At 41.4% G+C, this 20,113-nt stretch overlaps 1 protein-coding gene across 1 annotated transcript in view; it reads left to right on the top strand.

Moving 5' to 3' along the window:
* Positions 1-2,918: 2,918 nt before the first annotated feature.
* The window catches only part of ADARB2 (adenosine deaminase RNA specific B2 (inactive)), a 372,444-nt gene continuing 355,249 nt past the window's right edge, over positions 2,919-20,113 (top strand). Inside the window, exon 1 of the mRNA XM_082386052.1 lies at positions 2,919-3,276. Within this exon, the coding sequence (XP_082242178.1) occupies positions 3,177-3,276 (100 nt within the window). The 5' untranslated portion in view covers positions 2,919-3,176. The remainder of the gene's footprint in view (positions 3,277-20,113) is intronic.

Here is a 20,113-nt window from a genome sequence, read left to right as displayed (position 1 = left end):
GGCCTAAGGAGGGAGAGACATTTGAGGAACGAACAAAACCGCCACCCAAAATAGCTATGCAATTACAGTCCTGATAAGACCCAGGATGGAAATCCTGGGGTGCTGGGAACAGCCTACGGGGACCCCATCCAGCCTTGACTGAAGCCACACCTTCCTTGGCACAAAGGCAGTGTCGGCATGAGGATACCGCTTCCCTCCAGGCTCTGTCAGCCCTCCCTTCTGTCCTTGTCCAGCTCCCCCCCAACAGATACATGTGGGTCACATGTGACTGTCTGGGCAGCCCCGAGCCTGCTGGGGCCCCCCACTCCCAGCTCTTTGTTCTGGCTCACACGGGCTGAAGACACACACCAGCAACATCTCCTGATAGCCAGTAGGGTGACTTGGGCGCCTGATCCTCTTCCAACTTTTGTGCAGCGTTTGAAGCTGCCAAGCTGTGCTGAAGTGATCTAGAAACAGATAAAAGGCAAAAAGGCTCATGGGAAGACTGTGAGCACTGATCACTTCCTGCCGTCCTGCGTCAAAAAGTGTGTGATCCTGAGCCTCTTGTTCAAAAGCCTTTCCTCCAAGGAGATACAACTTCATTGCTGCTGCTGGGCCGTAGTGTACCCTGCCTTACCTATTATGCATGATCTTATGCAAAATAAATAAAAAACAGAAAATAGCACCTATCTATGCAAAAATGACGTTTGCATAAATTATACCCCCAAAATAACCAAATTGGAGGGAACTTTAAGAAAGGTAAATATTAGCCAAGATTTTGATCTTGACCAAGTTTCAAATCAGGATTTAAACTAAGTGCTGAAGTCCAGTTTTAGATTTTGCTGCCTTGACCATCCCCCTCCCCAAGGTTGGAAGCTGGATTCTCCGATAACCACATCCACTCTCCAATAAAGGGGATTCAGTACACCAGAGCCTCGTAGGCAGCATCTTTGATGATGGGATGCGAGGGGGCCCTGATCAATGCAGACAGGCTGGAAGGTGCAGCTGTTTGTATTTCTCCCCAAAGCATCTTCCCTTGGCTTCTGAACTCAGGGACTGGTTTTTGGCAAAAGCCTATATAGGGAAACTCTGGGTTAGTACAGGTGTATTGTGGAAGCTCAGAGGTTCCACAGGGGGAGTCCTACAACTGTGTTTCCAGATAACAGTTGATGCTCTCAAATATCTTTTATGCTACAGAGAGTAAGTAGGCAGGCAGTGCACTTTTCCAGCATTCTCTAGAAATTAGCAGCAGCATTGAGCTGTGTTGTCGGTGGAAGGAAACGGCTGAACCTGGCAAATAGAGGGACCCTGGTGTGACTGCATTTATCAGCCTGAAATGAGCCAGACAGTTAAACTCCTAAATGGAAAATACACAAGCCCCTGCTTTCTGAGCCCGACCTGTAATAATGTGCTCATTCTTTCAAAATTATTTATTGGATTGATTTACTAAATAATCATAAAGTGATTAGTATGCACCAGTCACTATTTATACTGATTCTCAAGCACGAATGAACCTGTGAGGCAGCTTTGTGATTACCCCCATTTCACAGATGAGGAAACTGAGGCATAGTTTACATCACTTGCCCAAAGTCAGAGCAGTGGGGTTAGGACTTGAAATCAGATGCCCTCCTCTCTCCCTCTCTTCAGTGAGAACTGAGCCAGGATCCAGCAGCTCACCACATAGCAACATATCCCAGCATCCTGATTGCTTCCAGCGTTCCTTAGAGAGAGTATTGTTACCTCATAGAAAATTATCTGGAAATTTCTAGGTCCATAAGGAGCTTGAAAATGGTGTATGTAAAGTAGGAAATAGAAGTATTTGTGTGCCATCGTCACATCATCGTGTTAACGTTAATGACTTTTAGAGTGGATTTTTTCCCAATCCATTACTATTATAATTAATAGCTTATGTGATTTAAATGCAGAATGCAATGACGATGGCTGGATTATTTTCCTTTTTATATTTTACTTTAGATGTTTAAGGTTGCATAAGCATAGTCTTGAAAAAATAGGATAACCCTGAAAAAACTGTTCAAAACTAGTTCAATTTGCAATCTATCTCCTTGTAAATATTACTTTCTTCCGAATGTTACATTTGGCAATAAAACTATTAGATGAACGCCCTTTCTGCCTTTCATTTCATTGTTCCCTAAATAGAGCAACCTACTGAAATCCCTCGCTTTAAAAATCAGACTCAGATCCGAACACCTCCGTCTTTATGCAGTATTTCTCTTGTGCAGAGGTAACAGCCAAGGGATATGAAGGAAGAAACAAAACAAGCAAACAGACAAACATGCAGTTTCTGAAAAATGAATACTCCTAAGAGGCTGTCTCCTGGGGAATTGCAAATTTTAGACCCTTTCTGAGGAAGTGAGAGCTTGGTATTTCTTAGAGAGATATTTCCCCCTTGACACACAAGCATTATAACGGATTAACTAGTTAAAAACTGTTTGGTTGGAGATACAGTCTCTGCATCTTTCTGAGCGCGCAGAGGCGTAATGCCCTGTCCCTTTGGTCTGAGCAGGAAGCCTGGATCCGGGGTAGATTCCTCTGCAAGCTGCCCCTCAGGCTTCTCCCTGAGAAGCTGGCTCGGCCTGCCTGTTCCCTCCCTCCTGTGCAATCTCCTTCCCTCTCCACGGGTCCTGGGCAGCTCCATCGGTCCAAATGGGAGCTGAGTTTGCAAGCTGACAGGGCATGCACAGGGCTGGTGGTGCTGATGTCAGAGCCAGCAGACAGTTGTGATTGGATCTAATTAGACTTTGCAGCAGCAAATAGACAAGCTCCCTGCGTGATTGGCTTCAAAGTGGCTGGTGCCAAACAACTAGCAGAGGTGCCAAAGTAGAACCCTGCGTTTGGAGCCCAGATCAAGAGAGGCTGCCGGGGCAGGAGGAGGGGGAAGAGGAGGAGGGGGGCCTGGGCCGGGCGCACCTTTCCTTCGCGGTCCCTCCGGCCCTAGAGCGCTTTGGTGCTGGAGCTCAGATCGCGGCTCTCAGCCCAGCTGGAAACAAGTGACAGAGAACAATTAGAGAGGAGGGCGGGCGGGAGAGCGCTTGAGTGCTCAGTCCTAAAAAGTGAACCTGCTCCCTGATTTGCAGACGCATTAACCGGCGGCGGCGGCGGCGGCGGGCGACAAGAGCAGGAAAGGTGAAATTGTTTAAGAAGGATTCCTGCCCTGTTCCACTTACCGGGTCCCAGCCATGGCATCGGTCTTGGGGACCAGCAGAGGGTCCGGAGGGCTGAGCAGTCAACTGAAATGCAAGTCCAAGCGGAGGAGGAGGAGGAGGTCCAAGCGGAAAGGTAAGGAGCCGGCTTTCTGCGCTGTCTCCCGCGAACTCTCCGCGCTGCGCCGCCTCCTCTTGTCTGTGGGCTTTGCCTGTTTCCAGCAGCTTCACTTCAGGATGCTGGTGGGATGTCGGTCGGTACAAAGCAGAGCGCTCGGCTCTGGAGTTCAGATCCCTTTGTAAATGCCGGGGCTTCCGCAAGCCCAGAGAGGGTGGCGAACCAACGGAGCAGAGGGCTCCGCAAAAGGCAGAGGAGAGGGGCGGAGGACGGGGCTGTTCCTCTGACGGGAGTACGTACGGGGCCTCCCTGGACTCGCACTCCCTGGCCGCTGGCCACCGGCACTGCCTCCGACCCTTGCAGAGGCAACGTTAGCTCGGGGGCCAAAGGAAACCCTCCCTTAAGCCAGCATCCCTAAGAACGAGGGACGGGACCTCGTGCCAGCTTTTCCATCCAAACTGTCTTGGAAGAAGGAGTGAGCAAAACCCGGGACACAGCGTCCCTTCGTTGGCTGACAGTTTCTATTTAGAGTGGTACCCGTTGTTTTGTAAGCACGGGGACCTGCAGAGAGAACAGGGCTTATCTGGGGGGAATAAGCAGAAATTAATACCTGAAAAGAGAAACAGGCATTATAGCTTGTCAGAGGTGAGAAAAACTGCAAACCAGAAAAGGAGAAAAAGCAGCCGATGACAGGTTGCTCCTGACACACCGTCGTGTCTGTGCCTGGTTACAGATCTGTTTGGAGAGGAGCCACCTGAAGTTAGTCACTCCCATCAGTAACCCGGGGCTCCCACAGGGGCTGGTGCACAGCCGGCCGCTGCTCCACGGAGGAGGCCAGTCTTGAAATGCCATCCTAGCCGGTGTCCCTTCCACGGGAGGGTGGAAGGAGTCTTACAGGGCTGCCGGCTCTTCCCCAGAGAGGAACTTGTTATCAGCAGCTCCTTATCATGAGTCTGCAGGAGAAAGTTCAGTTCTTATTATTTGAAATGCGTCGTGTTTTTTTTTTTTAAGTGACCAGAGAGCCATAAAGAACAGTTGAAAAGACACAACTAAAATGTATGAGATTTTCCGGTTTCTCTGCCGAAGGGTGCAGAGTTAGATGTGGTTGAAGTTGTAAGTCCTCTCCCAAGAGGACTTCTGCCCCATCTTTTCCTAACTGCTCTCAAACAGTCCCCGAGTCCTTCCCGACTTCTTCCAATAATAGAAATTAGCCGGGTGGTTTGAAGACGTAAATGCCAATAGCACACAGTCATTAATTATGATTGTATGTCAGGGTGGCAGGGAGCAAGGCGACAACTTCCCAGGAAGGTTTCAGAGCCTTCGGTGTCAAAGGGGGTGATTTCTGTAATTCTAGTTTAACTCTTGAGCTGCTAAAATGAATACCAGCTATTCACTTTGTTACCTGAAAATTTCACTCTGAAACAGATCTGTTAATGTCTTCCAAAAATAGCGCTAACAGAAAGTGACAAGGATATTGAAAAAAATCACAGAATTTAATAATGAATGTAACTTTTAAAAGAGATAAAAAGGAAACGTTGTCTTGTGTACTTAAAGAGTTCGTGTTTTCCAGTATTTTTATTTAGTATATTTAAATATTTAAAATTGAAAAGCATGAAATAATATTTTACAATAAAGCAAAACCTATAGAAAGAAAATATAAGCTGATGAACATTTGTGCCTTTCTCCAAATTCATTTATTGTACCTTTAAATGTCAGTCATGCCAGCTTATAGGGCATTCGATTTTGGAAAGGAAGACAAGAAATCTGAAGGAGGGCTTCATTGGCTATAAACTTAACTATGACAATTCAAAATAAATTTTATATGAAATATTTATATGCTTTGTTTTCAATATACCAAGTCTCTTAATTTTTATAGCCAAAAGCTGAAGTGGGAAAGGGTAATCAGGATGTGTGTGCTAATTCCTGTTATGCATAAATTTATCCGTGGGGTGAAATTTCCTGTGGCATCTGCCGGCAGCTTATCATGGTCTATGAGTCAAATCAAACTGCTAAGTATTCACTTTTTAGGGGAAAGTTAACAGTGTAAGTGTGTGTGGTCAAACGAAAAGAAAACAGCAATGACAGAGCACTTTAAATCTTTATTTGCGTTTTTCTGGAAATAGATCAGTTTGTATATAATTCCCAGTTATTACAGATGCTTTTTTTCCCTCTTCTATCAGGACAATAGTGAATTTAAATTATGTTCTAATATTCATGAATCTTAATAACAGTAATTGAATAGCATAGCCTCAGCTTTTAAGCTTATCTAATAATAAAGCTCTGTATTTGTCACAATTTAAAATCCACACGTGTATGGGTGGCTTTTAAGGAATTTTGGTAAGGCTCTACTTAGTACTAACTAAAGCCACTGATTATGAGCACAAAGAAGGAGTTCTTTTTGTATATGAATAAATAAATTAAAATAAATGTTCATTTTTTTTGGCCAATGATAAGTGTATTTCCACCTATTCTAATGAACAAGAGTCATTTTGAAGCTGCATCATAACTTTTAGTTTCCTGGAGCTGTCAGCCGAAGTGCTACCGGCTTGCTATAGGTATTCTCTAAAAGTGGCTTTGTTATGATTTCTTTATTATGCTTTTTATTGTCAAAATAATCTATGGGCTCTGAAATAAAAACTCTGTCGCTACAGGATAAGTGTGGAATTGATACCATACTCCCATTATTATTAACTATGATCCAGAGTCTCGGAAATAAAATTTTTTCCTGTAGGAGGTATTTTTTAGTCACCATACCACACAGAAAGTAGTTTATATCGTTAAAAGTCCAAAAAAACTAAAAATAAAAATAAAACTTAGTCACAGAATATGACTTTGGGTATTACCTAGCCGAGACCTGCATTTGTCTCTCAGATAAACTTTTAAAAGGATACTGAGCAAACCTCCCCACCCACCAATCCTCCTGTTATTTTATTAGGACCCAGTGCTGTCCATTTCTCTCTGTGTGTTATTTTTTAGTTGGGACTTTATCTTAGAAATTATTTATGAATGTTTTACATTTTCTGTACAAACAAGAAATGTCAAATTTTGACGTTTTTATGGGAAAAAAACAGGCAGTTAAAATCTGTGAAAAGGACAGGTTTTTTTTTTTTTTACACATGTGGTTAAGGAGTGTTCACCTCCCCTGTGACATGTGAGACCCGTCAGTTTATTCTGCTTCTATTTCATGCAAAGACTTTCAGAAAACCCTGGCAGCTCTTGTAGTTTAGGAGAGTTGACTGCTGCCTGCCCACACAAAATACCCACTTAGCTCATTTCTCTCGGAGAATTCTAGGAGACTGTGCTCTGCTTTACAGTTCTGGGTGAAATTATGTGGGGTGATTGCACACAACCACGTCTGTTATGTGGTTGTATTAGAGAAATGTCTGCCTGTATTACAAAAGAATTGAATGTGTGAATATTGTAAAAGGTATATATTTTAACCCTAAATAATAAAGGCAAAGGTTGAAGGTTTCTTAAATTAGTATCAGCTCAAGCAGGTAGCACAAGAGGCAGCATCACCAAAACAGTGTAGTATATAAAGATAAGTCACTTAAATTTTTATCAGTTAACCTCTGGACCATTGGATACCTCCAGGGTAATATGCCTGAGGAATTTCATAGGTGTATTTTTAATTATTAAAATAGTATATGTATTCTCTTTTGTTTCTCTTGATCTTTCTTTGGTGAGAGTAGTTTTCCAAAAAGAAGCTGTGTATTGGCATGAAATGAATTTTGTAAATAAAATGTTTTTAACCTTTGACCCATGAGTATATACAATGTATAAAATGACTGAAATCTCTGGGAATAAAAAAAGATTGCTCTTTCAATACAAACATATTAGGAAATGGATTGGGAACCGATACAAATTCAGTTGGTTCCAGGAGGTAAACAGGAAGACAGGGTTTTAAGTGAAGTGCCTCAATCATTAAAACAGAGAAAGGGAGCGAACTTTGGAGAACTGTTTTAAATGCTGTAGAAACAATCATTTGGTAACTCGGTCCCCTTGAATTCAGCATCAACACACCACCTGTCTTTTTGAGGCATTTGACGGCAAACTAAGTTAATGCTTGAATCTCACGTATTGTTCCAGGGGGATAAGTTACACAGAGTTTTAGAAAACTGAGGGTGAATTTTGGAAGCTAACACACGGGTAAAGCTCTGCAGAAGTAAGCTGATGAATCACGAGGAGGTAGGAGTGGCCGGTTGCTGAACGTGGGGAAATGCAGATAAAAAGTTGGCAAAAGGAACAGGATAAGTAGAGCATATGGACTGCAGACACAGGCTTGTTGTGAAATGGAATTCCGTGCAAAGCTAATGAAATAGAAAGATGGGCCAAGGATGAAGGTGGGAGGCCTGCGGCTGTCAGCCCCCGCAGCGGCAGAGTAGCCGGCGGGGCTCATCCTGGCTGCTGGGGACTTACTGCTGCATCACAGCCGAGCATCCGTGCTTGCCGCTTACCTCGCTCGCCCACAGCTCCAGAGGAAGGGCTGGATTTAGTGATAAAATTAAATTGATGAAACTGTTCGCCATCCTCTAATTATGTGAGGGCTTTTTCTTCCTTTTTCTTTTTAAAATTTGTATTAGTAACTCTGGTTTCTAGTGACCCGTGTAATAGCAGTAATTTGAGATTGCTTCAAGGGCATTAGATATGATGAGTGAACTTGAACTTAGAATAAAAATATGAGATTCATGTATCCATAGCTAAATAGTGGTGATTCGGTTACTGCAGAAGTGCTGTCCCAGAAGAATATTATGTAAGGAAATGCAGAATAAGGAAATTGCACTTTTCTTTTCTTGAGGCATGGAGAGACAACTTATGCTTTGAAAGCATTCAATGTTCAATTTAAAAACCATAGGTGCTTGTAGTTGTGTGTGTATACATATATACATATATACACAGTGAAGACAGCGGAAACATTTGAGCATTTTTTATGTCTGCCTGCTTCTTTTTCTAAAATGCTAAAAATGAAAGCATTGTTTTTGTAATATGGACAGTTTTGAACAACTCATAAACCCAAAAATAATTATACTACTCTGCTCTTCATCATTTAAAAATATTATCTCTAAATGCTGCATTGGTAAATGGAGCTCTTAATTACTAGCAAACAAGATTTCTAAAAGGATAAATTTTCACATGATAAGCAAGATTTTAAAAGCACTTATTTTAGCTATTACTAAACTGAATAAAGAAAACAAGGTGAATGTTAAGTGAAATATGAAAAGCACGATGTGCTTCACAAAATAGTCAAACTATTGAGTGTTAGCATATCCATGAGCTTATACATCACGAGAAAAAGCCACACAGCCATGTACTGCCTGAGCGCAGCAAAGACCTGTTTCATGTTGTCGAGTCTCTGTAAATAGTGAAGCCAAAACCCGTCTTTTCAGTTAAATGGTTCTCCTGCACTGAAATACAGAAATACATGCTGTGAAATACTGGATTATGCAAAGATAATTGTTTATTCCTCGCTATTAATATATTATAATTCCCTTAAGAATGTATCACTATCAAAGAAAGGGACATTACTTTCAGAAAGAGGGGGAAACGCCTGCTTAATTCTTGATCCACATGTGAATCTGATACCCTCCTGTGGGACTCCCAGAAACAGAACGGGAGGGCACACTGAGAAATTTAAAACCTAGACTCTTGTACTTGCATATGTGACTGCCTTGGTTCCAAACATCCCTCTTGGGTGATTAAAATTTTATTTCCCTGTTTATTTTATTTAAAAGGAATGGGGGACGGGGGCTATTGCCTCTGACTTCCTGATGTTTAAGCAACATCACAGCAAATGTAGCTCTGAGAGCCCTAAACCTCCATCCACAGATTTGTGAGTGAATCCATTTTCCCAGGAACCATATCCAAGAAATGGCAACCTAGAAGTGGAAATGTTTGCTTTTTAAGATATCAGTAATTTTCCCCAAAATAAACTTGGCCACTTGCAAAGACAGCTGATTTTTTTTCTGAAGAATGATAACTATTTGAAAATAAAGAGTTAATCTGAGTGCCTGAGTTCCCTCCATACACTGTGGACATTTAGTCATCTTTTATTATAGTTACAGGTATTAACTATGAAGAGTAGCAAAATAATTTCATTTTATTATTTCATGGATGGGGAATGAATACAACTAGTATTTGGTTTCTGGTAAGAAAGCAGCTAGTAAGTGTCCCTTTGTGTCATAAAACACACACACACACACACAAATTCACTATCATCTGTTTTAAATTATGAAAATTATCAAGTTAATGTTAAAAATTTTTTTAATCTCAAAAAATAGCAAGCAGGTAATATAAATTTTATATTCATACTAAAGAGGGCATTTTATGCTTGATTAGGAAATAGTGTCCAATAAATGGGACACTTATAACGATAAAGAGTAGCATTTAAGATGGAAGCGACATATCAGGTGACTTTTAGATTTTAAGACCATTTTTTTTGAATCCCTAAGAGATGAAATTTTAAAAGCTTTTTTTAAGCTGTGTTCACGTAAAATCACAGGACTGGAGGTGGCTTCATGTGGCTGCTTTGATGCAGAGAAGGCAGACAGATCAGTCCTGCTTGTATACCTACTAACACAGCCCCAACGTGAATAGTCACAGGGGCTGCCCTGCAGCTAAAATGTTCCAGCTCATGTCCACACCGGCTACCATCAAAACCTCCCACGACTGGAGAGAGAAGCTGGGGTGTAGACAAAAGGTAGAATAAGACAGTTATCATTTCCAGTGTAATTACCTGTTCACTTTAGCTAAAATCTGGTTACATCCATTCCACCAAGCGCTTTTATAACGGTGCCCACAGAGAACTTTCTCACAAAAGAGATCGAGGCTTCTTTCTGCTGCTGTTTCACCATTTGAATGATAAATACAGCTAATATTGCTCATAATATATTAGCCAACCTTCCTTTCTGGACTCTCTACTATATAGAGGTGACTCTTACATCCAAATGTTAGCTCAGGGCTGCCAGGTGATCGCACATAATAGAAAGTGTTCCTTTAAATACTTCAACTAGGGTGTGCTTTGGAGACTTTTACAGATTTAATTAATCTTTGCCACTCCATTTATTTGAGATGAAATCGCTAATTCTTGTTTCCTACCACCGATAGACAGAAGATCTGCCTCATCATTGTATAATGTCTTAGGTGATTTCTCAAATATGGCATGAAAATAGGACAGAGGGGGACCCAGTTCTCTGAAACTGGAGCCCAAGTCAAATCCTTTCTCTGTTAAAATCAGACAAAAAGTGGGGCGGTTCTGTTTCTCAGAAGCAGGACTTTGGAATCATGATAAAGTAGCTCACAGCGTACACCTAGGACACCAATAATTGATTTAAAAACTATTTTATCTAAGTCCATCGGAAGTACACAGATGTCCTCTCTTAAAAATTAACGCAATATTTCCTAAAAGTTTAATTGCTTTTGGAAAAGTCCAATTTAATAAACGTGACAGAAATGTCAGAAAAATAGATTTTGACCTCCTCTACCCCCAAGTCTGGCTGCGCTCACTCATCCCTGTCTGGAACAGATGCTCCTCCTGCATTTGGCTTATGGCTGTGGAATCTATGTGTCCTTAAAGGAAACATGCTCTCTTTCTAGTACACTGTGCTCGGACTGAAACATAAAGGTGCACAAGCTCAGAGACTGCCAGTCATGTACAATTTTAAAAGATTTTCTTATGAATTTGGATGTTGAGCAAAACGATATTGCCTTTTACTATTCCTTAGGTGAATAAAATCATGGAAGGCCTACTTTAACCACAGATATAAAGATATTTTATTTGTGTTTTAACTCTAAATATTCACACTGTGGATGAAAGTTTGTAAAGGACCATCCGGATTCTAACAGAATTCTAACAGAAAGTGACTTTTTAATTCAAAACATATGGTTCAAGGAGAAATTTTTTTAATTCAAATGAGTCCATGCTGCTAATTTTCTTTCTAAAGAAGAAGTGAATTTGAAATAAAAATCATTGCTTTGTCCCTAGGTTAAATAATAGCTTTAAAAATACTCTAAGACAGTAGGACAGGGAATATAGTAACTTTGACAGCCCTTGAACGATACTGAACTGAGAGCAAATACTGTCCGCCTGACAGTGGCTTTGGTGGCAGCACGTGTGTCACTGCACCAGCCCTTCTCAGAGCTGCAGGGGGGTCTATTCAGGGCTGGTTGAAATCCAGGGAGATATTTTCTTCTTAAGCATTTAGTATGATAAGTTTATTCATTTTAGACCTAAAAAATGTGGAGTTCATGTCATTTTATTGTTATCACTTGAGAAACAAGTATTTTTTAGTGAAGTTAAATTTATTTGGGACTTTTGTATATAGATAATGAATAGAGTTCAAGTTATTAAAAATTGCACTTTCTGTAGACTGTTAATATATATGTATAATATATACAGATGACAGACTCAAAATTTAAAATACATATAAGCATTTTTTGAAATAATGATTTCATTATTTTGAAATATTGAATAATATTGAAATATTAAAAGATTCTCCATCAGCTGTCTGGAACAGCAGAAGTCTAATACTCATTTTTAGAAGAACATTTTAAAAATTAAGTATAGAAAAAATCCTGAGAGCATGAACTCCTTGAGAAATAGTGAAAAAATGAACTTGGTTGATGATCATGCTTTTTAGTGTTGAGAAAAACATCATTTTTTAAATTTTAAAATTTCATAAAGATGTGAAATAAATCTTTTTTGTCTTTTCCTCTAATAAGACTTAATCTATCCCCTTACATCATAAAATGAGAGAAACAGAAACCATGGTGGTATGAAGGGATTTGAACAGAAGGAGAGGGGACAGGAGAGAGAGAATAACTTACAGATCTCTTTCTTCCTGTGCTCTAATCAGAGTTCATCTTCCTGCATATTTTCTGTATCTTCCAAAACAGAGAGGGCTCTTGATTGAAAAGTAGGGGACGTGAGATCCAGTTCTGCTCTGTTTGCAGTTTGCCTTAAACATTGCATATGTATTCAAACAAGGGCTGTATTGGACCTGTGTGAGTACCTTTTATTCATTTGCAATTGTGTCTCCTCGGGTGCTTATTCTGGACTGGGCAAAGAACTAGGAACTAAAAAGACGCAAGAAAAAAGGTCGACAGGGTCCTCCTTCTCTCTGAGCTTGTATTGGATTTGGGGATATAGACACACAAATGTAAAATCAGGGAACAAAAACAGACCACCAGGACCCCAACATAGTATTAGGTCCTACGGGAATTTTTTTTAATACCCAATACTAGCATATATTTTACAAAATTGAATTTCTATTGTATTTCTTTTATCATTGCAGGTGAAACCTCCTGTATAAAAACTAAATCATTAAAATATAAACTCCTGTAGGTTTAAGCCTTTTTATCCCCTCCGCAGTGTCAAAACATAATAGCTGCTCAATTAAAATTCACTGAGAAAGTTGATTTCATTTTTGAAATGAGTTGTTTAAAGAAATAATCAGAATGTAGTAAAAGGGAAGCTTTTCTAAGGAGATTGGGTACAGATCTCATGAGCTGCTACAGTTTACAGCAGGGAACAAACAACATGAGGGGTGTGGATGGGATGATATTCATGTTACCTTGGGGGTGATGACCGCTAGGGAAAGATGTGGCTTCTCCCGTTCTTGTTTTGTGGAATTGTCTGCAGGTTTGATTAGCGGGCGTTTGTCTGTGTGCGTGGTGATTTCTCAAGGGGCCAGATGTACTCGGTGTGGTCCCAGAAATTAGCACACAGGCTCTCTCATTGTACACCATCAATAAATGGTTGTTGCAGAGTCAATTTATAAAGGGCACTGACTGACTTATTTTTAAGCCATTGCTAGGGAAATTTGAATGTATTCATTCAACAAACATTTATGGGGCATCTTTATGTGTCAGCCATCGTGCTAAATGGCAGGGATTAAGCAGTCACAGAAGCTCTGGAAAATGTTCTGAAAGAGCCAGACGGCACATTTCAACACGGCCCTGGCTTCTCCATAGTCCATGCTGAAGAGATAGTGCACAGTCCCCCCACCGGAAGCTGGGGAGGCACATTCTGCCATTTGCCAAACCAGCCCCGCCGATGATCGTCACGCTCGTGGGTGTTTGTGTGGATGGGGTGAGGTGCAACCCTCAGACCCAGACAAATTCCCAAGGTGCTTCTCAGTGAGACTGGTGCCCCCCCACCCTTGACCCTGAGGAGTTCTTCTCCGCCTCTCTGTCCTCTGCCTGCAGCTTGGGCACAGAGGCACACCCCCTCCTGCCTCGTGGGTGCACACGCGTCCTTGAATCGATCCTACCTGCAACCAGCGCCCGGACTCCCCCTTCGAGACAGGACCAGGCACCACCCCAAACTCAGCCACCATCCTGCTTCTCATTTCACAAAATTCCACTCTGTCCTCATGGTTGAGGGTAAACATTGTGTGCATCTGTATAGTTCAGAAGTCTAGAACCAAGCCTGAGAAAGTGAGTAAACCAGGCGTCTAACTTGTGGGATGGTTGGCATCTCTCTGCCTGGAGGTGATGCAAAGTAGGTACAGGGCTCATCCCAGCAGCCACAGGAGGCGTTCCCACCATGTCCACTCAATACTGTGGACACAGGATATGTTGTGGAAAAGATGAGCCATTGATCCTGTCCCTTGTTTTTGTGTAGATAGCATGTTTCTTGGTCTTTCTTATCTCTTACCTATTAGATGACCTTGGAATGATCTCTCTCTCTCTCTATTTCACATACATTAATTAAGCAGGTGACGTGTGTATAGCACTAGGAGATAAAATTCTTTAGTGCATGACTTACGTGGTCTGCTCACTTTGGCTACAGGGATGCTGGCTGCACGAGTTAGGACTTGATATTTATCTATAACGATACTTAGGAAAGTCTCCAAACTTGAACATCAGGGAAACAATAAAAAATGCAAGTTGATAAAATTGAAACCATACAATGGATTGAATGCTACATCCCGTTTGTATATATTTGTAATAAAATAAATAGGAACTTGGTGTGAGACACTCCCGGTGTGACATCACTGGACTCCCTGGTCCAGGAGTGGGGGATGTTGAGTTTACCCACATCCCAGGCAAAGTGTATGAACTAAACATTCATGAGCCTGGATGTGTCTATTTTACAGAAAGTTAGCCTCACCCAAAAAGTTAACAAAACACAAGGGAGGACAAGTCCTGAAAGATTCATGTAGTTGATACTCTGCTCTTGAGTTTTCAACAAGATTGTCTTGATTAGTCACTTGTAAATTAGCTCTGCTGAAGCCATTCAACCGACTGTCCATTTGGCCCATAGACAATAAGAACTAAAAATTAGTCACTAATATTTATTGCGCACTTAACACTGTTCTACTCCAGAAATTTCTCTCTGCTGCACCATTTCCTTATCTATAAAGTAGGAACAGTATTTGAACCATAAGATTGTGAGATATATAAATATATATTTCACATACATTCACGTACATATATGTGTGCATATATATACACAGTCATTCAGTGATTAGCAAAACATCCTCATATTTAGGTGACCTATAAATGAACCTTTAAGATAAAATGTAGAATAGAGGAGGTTTTTGTACTTATTAGTCTAAGTTAACCATACAAAAAAGTCTACATAGAGAGTATATTAGTCAGCTAGGGCTGCTGTAACCAACAGCACAACAGAAATTTATTCTCTCCCAGTGCTAGAGTCTGGAGATGGAGGTCAGGGTGTCATCAGGGCTGGATTGTCCTGAGGCCTGCCTCGCGCTGTGTCCGCACATGGTCTCCCTCTGTGTGTGTCTGTGTCCTCATCTCCTCTTCTTATCAGGACATCAGTCATATGGGATTAGGACCCACTCCAATGACCTCATTTTACTGTATCACCTCGTTAAAGACCCGTCTCCAAACAGTCACATTCTGAGTCCTGGGGATTGGGGGCTTCAACGTGTGAATGTGTGGGGGACAGAACTCAGCCCGTAACAGCAGAAAGCACTGTTCTTTTTACATTTAGAGACATTTCCTGAAACTAAAGCACACTGTTGGCTTATCAGTGCCCTCTTTCCAGAAACATTACCTCCACCTCAGTAAGGGCCAGAAAATTCATGTTCCATTTTCATCACCATGATATCTCTAGTATATAAACCATAAAATCTCTAGTGGCTGAGAAATGCTTGTAGAATGGGACTAACGTTAGACTTGATTAAATAATGTCCATAATATTTTTTCTTGATTATTTTGTCATGAGTGTTGCCATCTGATCTGATGATGTAAACCTACGTGGATTTTATTTTATTCGGCCTCTTGTGTCGTCCTTTCCTGCCCCGTGAAGATTCCCATTTCTACTTAAAGGTAGCGTGAACCGTGATGTTCTGAGGAGGGTTCTCTTCCACAGGGTAAGTGGTGGGAGGATCACACAGACGCGCGCGCACACACACCCCCCACGGAGGGCTCTTTCTCCTGCTTGACTAGAATCGTCCTATGCCTTTCTTACTGAGAGGTTAACTAAAAATCCTCTTATTTCTGGATGAGGGGAGTGAGACTCCGAGACAAGTGGCTACTGCCGAGAGCTGGGTCGTGAGAGAACCTGAATTGGATCCTGTGGTTTTCAATCAGATGCTCTTGGTGAGGACCTGCCGTCCTGCTGTGGAGTTGAGCATGCAGGTCCCTGGAAGGAGGGGACTTGTAGGGTGAGGTGACGTGGTTTCTGGGAAAGAGGGGCTCATTGCCACTTGGGGACCCCTGAGCAAACATCTCGGAGAACGTCACCAGTGCCCGTGAGTGCCGTGGCGCGGAGCGTGACGTGGAGCATGACGTGAGGCACTTGTGGGGTCTGTGCTTCCCGTTTTCACAAAGATGCTGAAGAGCATGAAGCCAGCTCATGATACCGTCGTGTGTGTGAGTGTGTGTGTAAGAACATGTGTTTGTGGGCATGTATTTGCATATATGTAAATACATATAGAGAGAGAAATATTTATACACAACTGTACTTTTATTTGCTTAAATAGCCTCAGCAACACAATTATCTGATTTGAAGGTTAAAGAAACCCTTAGAGATGGTTCAACCAACTCAGACATTTTTCATTTTTATCTTCATTTTTCAGATATCTAAATAATACACATTTGCTCCACAATAAATATTAATTGTTGCACAAGGTAAAAATATTCAACAACTACAATGAATTAATATTAGAGGTGAGGAAATTTTAAATTCTATTTTTAAAAATCAAATACAAAAATAGAAGGCCTGAGTGCCGTACATACCCAACACCTGCATACACAACCACTGCCTACACAACACCTGCATACACAACCACTGCCTACAGAAAACCTGCCTACACAACATCTGCATACACACCTGTATACACATCTGCCTACACACTAACTGCATACACAACCTCTGCATACACAACACACACAAAAAAAGTGTATCTAGATGAGCACACAGTTTATAGTGATACTCAAATTAGTTAATATTTTGCAGTGAAAATGAAGCCTATTCTTCACTCAATGTAACCCTGGAACTAAATCTGAATGCTCTAAAATGTTCTCATCATACTTAAATACCCTTTTTGTTTACTGTGCACCTGGATTTAAAAGGAGAACATCCTGAACTACCTTGTGTGTGTCTGTGCTTGCGCACAGGATATTTTTCATAAACTTTCATGCATAAAGGATACATTTAATGTTCCCATTTCCTGGATTAAACAGCTCAGAGTGTGTGCTGTCTGTACAAAGTCAAAATCAGCTTGAAGCCACAGGTAAACATATAGGTTCTGTTTCAAATTCACTGAGTAAATGGATGAAAAGTGGATTACAAAACAAATTTGGGTAGAGAATAGTCAAATGGGACATCTGAACTCAGCATATGACTACTGACCCTGGAAGTATCAACTTTGAAACAAAGCAGTTAAATAACAGTGACCCTCATAAGTAAACAGACTGTTCCCACAGTGTAACAAAGGAATATTAGCATTAAGGGAATATATGCAACTCCACTGACACAAATGGACTGAAATTGCTCTTCCCATCTGTTCAATGTCTTATTTATAAAATCATTTTACATAAACACACACAGGTAGATTTCTGGGCTTGTAAAATTTCTTTGTAAACAAACCACCAGTTCTTGGTGACATTGTGTTTATAACTGGAGAATGAATCTGGATCCCTTACCTTCAGCAGTGAGAATGAGAGGCTGCCTCGTGCCACTGACCTTGAGAGGAGAGTGACCTGAGCGGATTTCTTTAGATCCCTCCCCGATCATTTTGTGGAACTGACGGAGGCTCCAGACCCCGAGCTGGGTCAAGGGAGGAGCTGAGGGTGGATAAAAGTACAGGCTGTGTCCAATGGAAGGACCTCTGAGCCCCTGGCCCAGAGCAGGTCTGACACGGATGCAGCATTTCAACAGCATCATACATGGGACTCAGGTTACGTGTGGCAGGCAGTGTATGCGGCTTAAACAGGCTTCTGTGAACTTCCCTGCTGATGTACCAACCATGCATAAAATTCCCTGTTTGCAAAAATATCTTCCAACTCCCAACTGACTTACAATAGAAGTTGTCCCTAATCTGAGTGTCTCCACGTGTGTGCATGTGTGTGTGTGTGAGAGACAGGGTGGGTGCAGTGGTGTGCCTTTGCACACCATGTCACAGATATGGAAAAAGAAAAACCAGGTCACTTAGTATAAGTAGAATCTTTACAGATAAAAAAATGCATGGGCAGATTTAGAAAGTACTCTGATAATGAGCTTATATTTTCAAAGTTTATTTTCAATACTTGTTCTTTCCTAATTCTTTTACATCAACATTAACATTTGTTGGTCTTAAAACACACAGTAAACTTTAGCCTCTTGCAGTATTTTGATTCCTTTTCTTCTCTTGGTTGCCTTATTTTTTTAAGTGACTTTGCCTTTTTACGCAAGTTGAATGATAATGAATCAGTTACCCTGTACTGGTCAGTCTTGAAGCTGAGGCCCCTCTGAGCTGAAGAAGGTAGAAAACTTGAGCTTGAAATTTAGGTTTGTTCATTAACATCTTCCTGCATTTCATTCATATGAGTGCTGATTTTTCTTCCAGTTATGTTCATTGTTTTCCTTATCAAGTTTCACAAAGATACTACGCTTTTGGAATCACTTTCACTAAATCAATGGGAAGATCAAATGGATAATGTTCAATGTAGACTCGTTTAAGGAAAATAATGGATGCCTTAAACTTTCTGATAATCTTGCAAATGGAAGCATCCGCGGTGAGCAAGTGTTGCCAAGAGACCAGGCACACGTAAGCCAAAAAAGAGCAATCTATAAACTGTTCATCACTCCTCTTCTTTTCATTGCTGTGTTAGCTGCTCTCAAAATGTGTTTTCAGTGGACTGTCAAGCCTTCACCAACTGTTTCTTAAGGAGGGCACTCGTGTGCCCAGGTGTGCCCAGGTGTTGCCTGTGTACACCTGAGTGTAGGACTGACTAGACACGGTTCCCTGTTTCACTCTTGTAAGCATCCCGACTTAAGACGGCTAACCACGCAATCACATGCCCCGTAACTTAAGAAACAATGCTAAGTGTTATTATTATCCCACTGATACTCAAAGACCCCCTCAAGACATCCTTCCCTCCTTTGTTACATTTTCCTGAGCTATATATCACCATACATTTGTGGGTGTAATGTTCCTGCTTTATATTTGTCTAATTCTCACTAAACTACAGTGTTTCTCGCACATCACCCTGAGTCTGCATCCATGTCAGGAGACTGGAACCATTTCTAAGCAGGACTTCAGAGCCGGGGTGCAAGCAGAGAGCCAGTGCAGTGAGCCAAAGTCCCTGGTGGAGGAGAGGAGCGCAAGGCGGGGGGACCACATCCATGACACCCGCGGTCAGGCGGGTCCACTGCTGGATGCTCAGCTGCCCCTGGTCCGAGAGCTGCCCCTTGTCATACCCCTCGGCAGCCTGACTCAAGGGGCTCCAGTGGCTGGACATCAGGCCCCCACATGTACATGCTGTTGTGGTTTCTGCCCCAAAATCACTGAGAAATGAGACAAATCTTAAATGCAAATGAGAAGAGCTTGGAGATTTTCCAAATAAAAAACCAAAAACAAAACGAATGCAGAAAAGCACACCAAACCCAGGTGGAGGCACAGGAAATGTTGCTGTGTAACACCTGTGTAGTGAGGCCATAAGTAAAGGGTATGAACAGAATCGAAGGAACGTGTTTGACAAAACACACACAGTAGGGAATTTTAGGTGTGCTCTCAATTCCGTATGTCCCAGTGTGAGTTTAAAAGACTTGGGTATAGCTTACTGTTATCCAAGGTACACGTGAACTTTGAGGTTATTTTCTAGACTTTAAAAAGTGATTATCATTTTATTATAATATTCTCTACATTTAGATCCTTGACATCCATAAGAGATATATACTCAGAGATTTGTGAATCTTAAGTCTGCCAAAGCAGGTCCTTTCTCCCATGACGCAAAGTAAAATCTCCAAGTGAAGTTCCTTACAACGTGTGAGATGTGTTTTTTTTTTTTAAGTTTGGGATATTTTGATTTATATAAATGTAGCAGGTTGGTTTGCTGTGAGACTTCTCAGAGTCCAGTGCATTTTGAGAACATCCCAGGCAAGGAGAAGCATACAGTGTTTTCTAAACTTATTTCAACCTTGAAAACTTTGGGGGACAAAACATTAATATCTCACCTAACACCACCACTCAGTGGGATAAAGCTTAGGGAATGCCCAGATGACTGAACATTACTGAACGTTTCACAGGCACCTTCACAACAGACTCCGCCACTAAGTAATCTGTGTAACGATTTTGAATTTATCTAAAATTTCTATTTTCTTCCTAAGAGCCATACATTTCACGCCTTTATTACTGTCACCAGCCATATTGGACGTATGCTGACCAGATTTAGTGTTCTT

This window comes from Balaenoptera borealis (genome assembly GCF_965194805.1).
Source record: "Balaenoptera borealis genome assembly, chromosome: 3".
Taxonomy (NCBI): Eukaryota; Metazoa; Chordata; class Mammalia; order Artiodactyla; family Balaenopteridae; genus Balaenoptera; species Balaenoptera borealis.
Note: the sequence above shows the minus strand (reverse complement) of the source record. Positions and strands in the feature narration are given on the sequence as shown.